Source organism: Zerene cesonia, chromosome 28 (genome assembly GCF_012273895.1).
Source record: "Zerene cesonia ecotype Mississippi chromosome 28, Zerene_cesonia_1.1, whole genome shotgun sequence".
Classification (NCBI taxonomy): Eukaryota; Metazoa; Arthropoda; class Insecta; order Lepidoptera; family Pieridae; genus Zerene; species Zerene cesonia.
Genome location: NC_052129.1, coordinates 4,587,678 through 4,597,204, shown reverse-complemented (window position 1 = coordinate 4,597,204; position 9,527 = coordinate 4,587,678). Strand labels below are relative to the sequence as shown.

At 32.7% G+C, this 9,527-nt stretch overlaps 2 protein-coding genes across 2 annotated transcripts in view; both read right to left on the bottom strand.

Moving 5' to 3' along the window:
* LOC119837547 (trehalase) overlaps positions 1 to 7,029 on the bottom strand; it is a 67,290-nt gene extending 60,261 nt beyond the window's left edge. The window contains exon 1 of the mRNA XM_038363148.1: positions 6,812 to 7,029. The gene's annotated coding sequence lies outside the window, so the exon portion shown is untranslated. The remainder of the gene's footprint in view (positions 1 to 6,811) is intronic.
* A 424-nt stretch (positions 7,030 to 7,453) lies between these two features.
* The window catches only part of LOC119837699 (vitellogenin-like), an 8,088-nt gene continuing 6,014 nt past the window's right edge, over positions 7,454 to 9,527 (bottom strand). The window contains exons 6-8 of the mRNA XM_038363430.1: positions 9,150 to 9,520; positions 8,671 to 8,845; positions 7,454 to 8,484 (exon numbers count right to left, since the gene is read on the bottom strand). Of these exons, the coding sequence (XP_038219358.1) occupies positions 7,653 to 8,484; positions 8,671 to 8,845; positions 9,150 to 9,520 (1,378 nt within the window). The 3' untranslated portion in view covers positions 7,454 to 7,652. The remainder of the gene's footprint in view (positions 8,485 to 8,670; positions 8,846 to 9,149; positions 9,521 to 9,527) is intronic.

The following is a 9,527-nucleotide window of genomic DNA, read 5'->3' as shown; positions in this document are numbered from 1 at the left end:
AAGTAATAAATGTTATTTGCAGTTAACAATTTTCTTTTTTCTTTATTACAATATTTATGGCAAGACTAGGTAAATGTTGAGGTTAGTTAAAATTAAACTTTCTACTTCAAGTAGAGCTTTTGCATTTCACGTTTGTTTGTTCCTTTTTTAATCAAAATACAAGATGCCAGATTAATAGAGAATTTCGTGAAGTTGAAGTATGCATCTAAATCTGTACATTGTCTATTTTAGTTTAGTAATTATATCTCAAATTATGATTGGAAAGGTCATATGCACTATGCAGTTATTTACACGTATGAAATTTATGTACGACGTACATTATGTTGACTTACTCTCTTAGCTCTGCTTATAACTGATACTAAAAGAAAACAATGTGGAAATACATTGCCCTATACATTAAGAGTCCTATTTCAGTTGGCGGAAATAAAATACTCGTATACTATCTTCAAATAAATTCCAAAAAAAACACTAAAACAACAAATAACTAGAATTAAGTAACATAAAATTTGATATTTGACATTTAATCTCAGAAATGCCACGGCGGCCATGACAGTTACCGCTAGCAACAGGCGAGCCTCTAAAATATCGACAGCTGATTGGCTGTAGGCGCGCCGCCATGACGTCATGGGTGCTTGCGCACGCGACGGTGTCAAATTGATAATAATTTACCTCTTTTGGCGAAACAATAAGAGCACAGTTTTATTTAAAGAGATAAATGTTTCGCAGATATGCATTTGAAAAGATAATTCAATTCTACGGTGTTACTTATCGGCATTAATTTGTCTTGCATATATATTTCCCAACAAAACTGTTATTTTCTGTTTCAAACATATAATTATCTAATTAATTGTTATTTGTGTATTAAATTGCTTATTTATAAAGAATATTGATGCATATAACTTACATTTACTAATTACAGCCATGAACCAAATATTGTGAAAGTGGTTTACCTTCGTAGTTGTATTATTAAACTAAAGAACAAATACTCGATAGCATATGCTACAAAATCAATAATTTGTTGTTAGATCTGTACCAATTACGACAGATATTATATTTACATATATATAGGATAGAATGATAGGAATTTTTAACAGACTGTATGAAAATTTATTAATTTGTTAAAGCTGTTCATGGGGAAGCACAATACCAAAACTGTATATATACGTATGTACCTTCTATTAATTAAGAAAACGTTTTCTTTTGCATTTATAAGCAAGATAAATTATGTATAATATACAAATATTCAACAACGATATACACCTCAATTATCTAATATCGTTATCACTATTTTTCAGAGAAACTTCAAAATTATAACTAATAGGAAATCAAAATTGATTCATATTAGTAGAGTCCAGTGAAATATGAAATTATTGCAAACATATAAAGAGTATTTCATGGAGTCCAAGTTAAGTTATCGATGGCTTAAAAATCTACTGTATTTTTTTGGTGGTTTTGTAACTCGATAAATCCCTGGTTATCAAGCGATTGACATATGTCTTTTTTCTGCAATAAGCAATTGACATATTTTGGTCATATTTTAAAATGTGGACTGGCACCTCCCACCCTAGGGATATTTTATAATCTACAAGCAACGTTAGACCACTGTGTTACCCTGTTGTCTAACTAGTATGTTATTTATTCATCACTGACTTTACTGGCAACAAATAATTCTTTAATCGTGATTACGATAGCATATTTTTGTTAAATGCAAGTCATTACAAATCATCACAATAAAAGTACTCAATAATTATGAAAATATCATATCATTATGTAGGTGATTTGTGTTTGATGACTCACTGATGACATCAGTATATAAATATGAAAATAATTGATTTCAGATTGAGATAAGTAAGGACGATTTTGCGTATGCAATAATAATAACAATATTTAGAATTCTGGTACAGAGAAAGAATTTATTTCGCTCAGAAATTGGTATGCTGCTTGAAACTCCTTTTTAAAGTAGACACTGTGTTTACGCAAACCCATCGTACCCAGGGAGGAGGACCATGGGTTTTGTCAGATTCACATTGCCCAGGTATACTCCGTCTGTATTCCGTCACACCTCGGATTCACCCGTAGTTTCTATATAGCAATCAGGAATCTCGTACTTAATCGATTAAATAATTTTTAAAAGCGGTCCACTATTTACTGATGCTAGCTTGATCAAAAAAATTAACCCTTCATTTATATTATTAGAATAAAAAATTGATAGTATAGATGCATGAAAACTAATTCGTGGATATCTAATGGTCGACACAATAATAGCAGGTGCATTTACACCTGTTTAATTGATCCATTTTCTTTCATGGTTATCTAGATCATAAGTCTGCCCTCTTGTCAAGGAGATTTATTTTAGACTCCATCTCAATAATTGAAGCGATCTCTCTAAAATTTTATGTCTATTCAATTGTATTTGTGATTATTAACAATACGTTATATATTTTCACAAGCTACATTGCAATTTGCAATAAACAATCAGACAAAAAGCAGATTTGCCTATTATGTAAATATGTTCTTAATATGGAAACCATATTAAAGGTCAGCATTCCATTACGCTATTCCTATGTATTTTTCATTAAACGCCAGCGCTTGGTGTCTTTGTGTTAGTGTTTTCAAAGTGATATCATTAATCGAGGTGTTTACTTCATCAACGGAAAGTGCCACTGCTGTGTATAAACAATTGACATCTGCTGTTGACGGCTTATCCTCGACGAAATGTTTGTTTGCAAACTTGGCGTGGAAAGTGTTAGAGTTCATGCATACTATGACAACTTATATGTGTATCGTGGTGAAAAATCTCTAATGCCTATTACTCGTTTCCATTGCAGAGATTCAAGGTTTCTATAGGAATAATGTCCATTTACCAGTATGCTGGTAAAGTGCGGGTTGACAGATTGATTGTTTGACATGCCAGTTTCCTCACAATGTTTTCCTTCATCGTTACGTGAAGTGATGATGTGAATAAACTGAAAAATGAATTCAAGTCACAAAATAAATTCTTGTGGGACGGCGTAAGCTTGTGTTTCAGCTTCCATCGCCTCGTGGGAGAAACAAGTGAAGCGCCTGGAAACGGGCAACTGCTTGGCGGGACACGCGGTAGAGTACAATGTGTTACCCACACCCAGTACACACCTACACCCAGTACAATGTGTTGTGTACCCCACAGTTACGTCTTAAGCAGCGCGTTTGTACACAGTAGGGTTTTAGGAGGTAAGAAAAATCCACAGCTTCTTCCCCTGAAGTCATAGGTATCTCCCACAAAATTAAATCACTTCAAAAAATACAAATTGTTTGTGATTCTTGTCAAATCAGCAATTCAAATAAATATCATTTGATATACATATTTCAATATATTATACAGAAATGTATGCAATAAAGTTAAAGATAAAGAATTTACACAAAACATTGAGTACAAATTATAAATTCCAGGAGGAATTCTTTCCCCAATGACTAGCAGTAAAATAACCAATCATAATGTGGAACTGAAAGTCTAAATGGCCTTTATTAATGTACATTTTACTACTGCGTATGATCTAGAGTTAGACAATATTGGTTCATCGCCACATGCATTTATTGGGACGCACAAAACAACCTTGAAATTTCATTATTCTTGCGCGGGAGTCAATTGAGTTTTGCGGTTTCAATGTCACAGACAATGCCAATATTTACCTTAAACCTCAAATGATAAGGATGATATTTGATAACAGCTCACACTGGCGTGATTGATGATGACGCCAAATAGCGTTAATTTGATAGGGTCAGCGTGACGCAAAGGGGACGATGTTTGTCGCTCTTTAATTAGAACGTTCACGCTCAATAACAATTGAATCAAGCAGGAAATTAAGGCTTCTGAAGACCCTGAAATATGGCCTTACAAAAGTCCAAAACATGTTATAAATTGAAGCAAATAACCGATCACCGAAACGACAGAGAATTGAATAACAAAGCAGTCGGTTTAATTTTCACTTGGATTTTATGCTACCATTTGCCACGATTACTTCGAAAGTGTTTACCTAAATTATGGATCTTCTAAATTACGTAAAACAGGTATTTTCTGATTTCAAGGATTTTAAAATTGGCTTCGATAAGCGTACTTCAGGATAGAAAAAACGCCAAAAAATGGTAAACCTCAATAATATATACAATATATAGAATTGTTGACACGGCGTAAGCTGATTCAAACGATTGAATAATTAATTGAAAACCTGACCTGGAACAAGAAATACTAGGCGACGTAAAATATGTTAATATTATGTACTCTTTAACAATGTTTAACATTTAGTATTTAGGCCACTAATTTACCAGTGCCATTTAAACACGGATCTTACGGAAAACCTGTATATTTCCAACGAGAATATTAGAAAAAATATGGAAGTTATTTTAATAACGACGCATTTGGAATAATAAGAAACCACAAGAAACACAGTAGCTCGCTTGCCGACCACAGGTTTAACCATCGTACGGAAAATAATGCATACGTGACCAAGGTCGCGTTCAGCCAATGGGAGGCGAGTACGCTAGAGGCGCGGCGCTGACGCAGCCTGACGCAATATTTTAGCTCACTTGCAATCTTGCCTTGTGTGGTGAAAGGAGGGTGTGGCGTGTTGAGTTTAGAATAATTACTCATTATTTGCTGTAATGTCTACGGCGTATTTGGAAATACCAAGTAAATTTTTTTCAGAAATAATTTTACAATATATATTAAAATTTTTTTGTATATATTGTAAAAAATATTTTTTAAGATAAACATACTCTGTCCCCATGTGATCATGGCCCAGTATGTCCCACATTTTTTTTTAATAGATACATATTAAGCAAATGAAACTCAGTAGATTCAAGTACATATATCTTAAACTTTTTTTAATAAAATAGAAAACTGTTTTACTAATGAACAATTCACGACTTAATCTTAATTATGTTTCTGATATTTAAAGAAAGTAAAAAATAATAATAAAAACTTAATTTAATTTTTGTTGATTTTTCTTTGGTTAATTGTCTTATTTTGTGATTGTCATGTATTTAATGTATTCTTGTAAACGTAAATGTAAACGTTTAATCTATGTATCTATCTAAATTGCCTACTGCAGCATGGTTCTAGAGTTAAGCCATATTTAATTAATAAAAATAGCCATATTTAAAAATAATTAAAATACGAAGTAAAATCACGATTCACAAATCCAAGATAAATTTAACTAAAATCTACATCATAATTAAAAATAGCTATTACAGATTATAGAAAACTTGCTAAGATAATTCACGAAGGCTCCACAAAAGATCGATAACTTGTAAAGAGACCGTTATCTTAAGTAAAACATAATTTACAATTTAGTTTACATGATTTTATGGATTTGTATGTTTTCCTTTTTTATTTTTTAGTAATATTTAATTAAAGCAACATTACTGTATATTAAAATCTCTGAGATTACTTTCGAGTGGTATGAAGTGATATGATTACTCAAAGGAAACTAACTCAGAACACAAATTTTCTTGTAACTCAATTTGTAAAATGCTGTATTTATTGAATAAAAATAAAGTAGAAACATTTAATGTATACTTCTACACTAATATGTTTGTTTGTTTGTTTGTAATGGATAAAGTCAAAAACTACTGGACCAATTTTAAAAATTCTTTCACCATTAGAAAGCTGCAACTTTGCTGAGTGACATAGTCTATATATGTACCATAGGCAAACTGCTAGTATATTATAAAGCTGAAGAGTTTGTTTGTTTGAACGCACTAATCTCATTAACTCCATATGTCGGATTTGTAAGTTATCCCAGAATACATAAAATGACTTATAATCAGTAAACTAAAAGGTTTTGTGGTAAGTCAAGATCTATGTTAATATCTTCTAGTTTTTAGTAACGGAACAGGTTTAAGGAACTCCAGGATAGACCTTTAGGGACCTTTATGCGTGATAACTATATGCTAATATGCATTTCCTGACTTGCCTATTAAATTGGACCAATATTTCCCAAGATTAGTGTAATCAATGAACATTTAAACTCTTCAGATTTAGAAAGAAAGGAAGAAAACCATTTATTTCTATTTAATTATTGTACAAATTAAACATGAAAATTATGACAAAAATAGGATATAAGAGGCAAATGGCAGCTTTATTACTCAATAGCATTGTCTTTGACAATTTATTTCAATATGTAACAGATAATAAAAGAAAAAAGGAGTAAATCAGAAAGAAATAATTATACATATTATTATCTATGGTTTTGTGTGCTCAAAAAGAGATGCCAATCAGGACTTTTGAGGCGTAATGCCTCAGCAGTCAGCACAAATTTTCAGTAACCATCATCTGGATTGTCAGTATTACTTATGGTTCCCTATAAGCTTAGATTAAATATCCTTAATTAAAAATTATTATGACTAACTTAATATCAAAACAAGGAACGGGTATTTTCCACTAATACCATTTTCCAAAAAGAAACATAAATTTTATCAAAAAACCAAATTGTTATCAGAACAATTCAAGACAGAGCGTTAGCTTTCAAATAGAAAGAGAATCATCAAAATCAGTTCAACCAGTTGAAAGTTCTGAGGTAACAAACCAAAACAAAAAAACAGCAAATTGACAAACTCTTTTTTTAAGTCGGTTGATAGTACGTTAGTCCTTAGATGTTTACTCTTATTCATATAAAATAAAAAAACAAGTATTCATTTAAATTACCTTCAATGAAATGTACATAGATTACATTGCATTTGATAAATTTATCGTTGTGATCAATTGTTCTATGCTTCATTACTTCATTTTTAAATATCATTGAAATAAAGACTTTTTAATTAAAAAAACACATACCTGATTTCGGTGTAGTGTGTAAATGTATCACTATTCAAAAATCGAACATTCGAAAACTATGACACAGGTTAAAGTGAAACTATCTTTGCTTTAATCACGATATATATAAAAGTGTGTTCTATTTACTGGCTGATCTTTTTCATACAAGACAAAAATCACTGCACAATCCACTAGGCAAAACTTCATTCAATACTTATAAAAAAATAGCAGAATATAGTATCGTAACATCACGATGACAATCAGCTGGTTTTTGAAGCAGCGTCGATATTCTAATCTATGGGTTGCCCTTTTGAAATGTCATTCAAAGACAAGGAGCCAAGAGGGTCTGTGACTTGTTTTTACAAGCTACACTTTTTATTCTTGATTGATTATTTAAATTGTCTGTTTAATTTTCTTTTTCAATATGTGTTTATTATCTTATGTAGAGTGAAGGTAAGAGAGAAAAATATTTAAATACGTTTATTGTCATATGACTCACTTTATTGCAACGTTCATTTAATATTTATTTTATAAGTACTTTACCAATAAACGAAAACGAATTTACGAATATCGATATCAATAATTCTACAAGATAGATACTGTTTTTTTTATTTTTTATCTTTGCTTCTTATTTCTATCCTAGGTATTTATAATAATACTATAGCGATATAAATCAAGAATAGATAAATACATAAACAATACATATTTACAAAATAATATACGTTTTCTATGCATAAATACAATATACATATCCAAACTTTTTAAAAATACTATACGAATTTATAAAATAACACAGAATCAGTCCATTTCATGCCATGTCAGTTAACTTGTTAAGCTTTGTTCATTTTATGATCTGTCTACATTAAGGTTGTACGCTACAGGTTGAGGGCACTCTGTATTGTCGTGCTTGGGGTACACCAGATACCTTAGGATTCTGTCCTAATCTTATCTGGTCTCTATATGTGATGAATTGCTGGTCTAATTTAGGCCTGCATACTACTTGAGCTGCTTGGACTTTGAACCCTTCAGCATTGCAATTTGATTGACAAGCTGGCATGGGTTTTGTTGTGATGCAAATCTCCGCATAGTTCTCATAATACTGGACTTGTTTTTGCACCTTACACGCTCCCTTCTTCTTCAAGTAGCTTCTGGATACATATACGTTGCTATCGTCCCATTTATCCTCGGAAGCGTCAGTCTGCATAGCTGATTGCCAGTTTGCATCAGATCGTAGGATTGCGGTGTATTGATTCTGTGGCCAGTATGCCCTCTGTTTAGCTTGTGTCTGCCATTGCTGGGTCTTTGGTTCGCTATTTTCATCGTTCAAAGCATATGAGGCCGCAAAATATTCAGGTGTGTCGACAAGTCCGTAAGGAGTCATGTAGTCATCGCGAGGGTCACCGGTCATAAATCCACAGATACCTCTGTTCGTTCCACGGCCTTCTGTGGGTAAAACTACAAGTCTCTGGGAATCGTACATAATCCTAAGACGGTCTCTTTTAACATAAATCATAAGGACTCCATCATGTTGTACATAGTATTCGAGAAGTGGGGAAGCATCTTTTTCGTCCCAGTATGTGGTCAAATCCCCTTCTGATACCTTCTTGCTGGTTGTTGATACTTCGACGTTGTAGTTATTGGATGCATCAGCGCTTGGTTTTATTTCAATCTCTAAATCGTTGCCATTTTGTGACCTGTAAAGACGTTATATTTAAATATATATATATGAGAAAGTTAAATAGGTACCAGTATCGTTTAGAATAGACGCTAAAAGTGAAACTAAATAAAATTGGATCAGTCACTGATACTACGAGCATGTTATCAATCTGTTTAAAGATTTCGCGAGAGTCCAAAATGTGGAAATGTAAATAGATTGATACCTGTAAGAAATGTACACTTCTTGTGTCTTCTCAGTTGGTCTGCGCACTAAGACGACATAATCATCGTAGTTATCAGCTTTGCTGGTGTAGACCACATGCCAGCTTCGGGATACGGTATAGTTGTATCTGCGATTGCTGAAGGTTCTTACTCTTGAACCATCCACAGAGCAATAAGCTGCAAAAGATATATTGACATAAAATCTACTAGACGTCCGCCTCAACCCGTGGCACATATGTAGTATATAGCATTGAAAAATCACATAGGTACAATGTGACTGTAAAAGAATTTTGAAATTGGTCCTGTAGTTCCTTTAGTTTTATATGTCTGATTATTTGTTCATGTTTGTTACTTGGCTGCATTAATCCTAACTATATTTGGTGTATACTCGGCATGTATACATACATTTTAAGCAAAACCATTATATTTATTAAAGAATACCGTTATATATTTTGGTTTGATTGTACTAAGATATACTTACGTTGGTATTGATTCTTGGTAAAGTGGTTCAGGGCCATTTCAAGAGGCCCCATACCTCCGTAAGCAGATAAGGCACGGTAAGTAACAGAGGGAAGAGCAATGTTCTTAATTCTAAGCTCTCCATACCGAGAATTAACACCCATGTTCATTGTCTTTGTCAGATAGGAAAGATCGAACATTAATTCAAGTTTTCCTTCAGGTGATGGCTTCAGAGGGTTGTCTTCAACTTGCCAGAGTGCTAAACTCTTTACGATCCTGTATACTTGATAAGCAGCATTTCTAACTGTTGGGTTGACGTTGTAAGATACCGAGAATCTGTAGGTATCTGGGGTTTGGGCCCTTATAAGCATCTCGTGGCAAGCTGGTTGGTAGTAGTTGT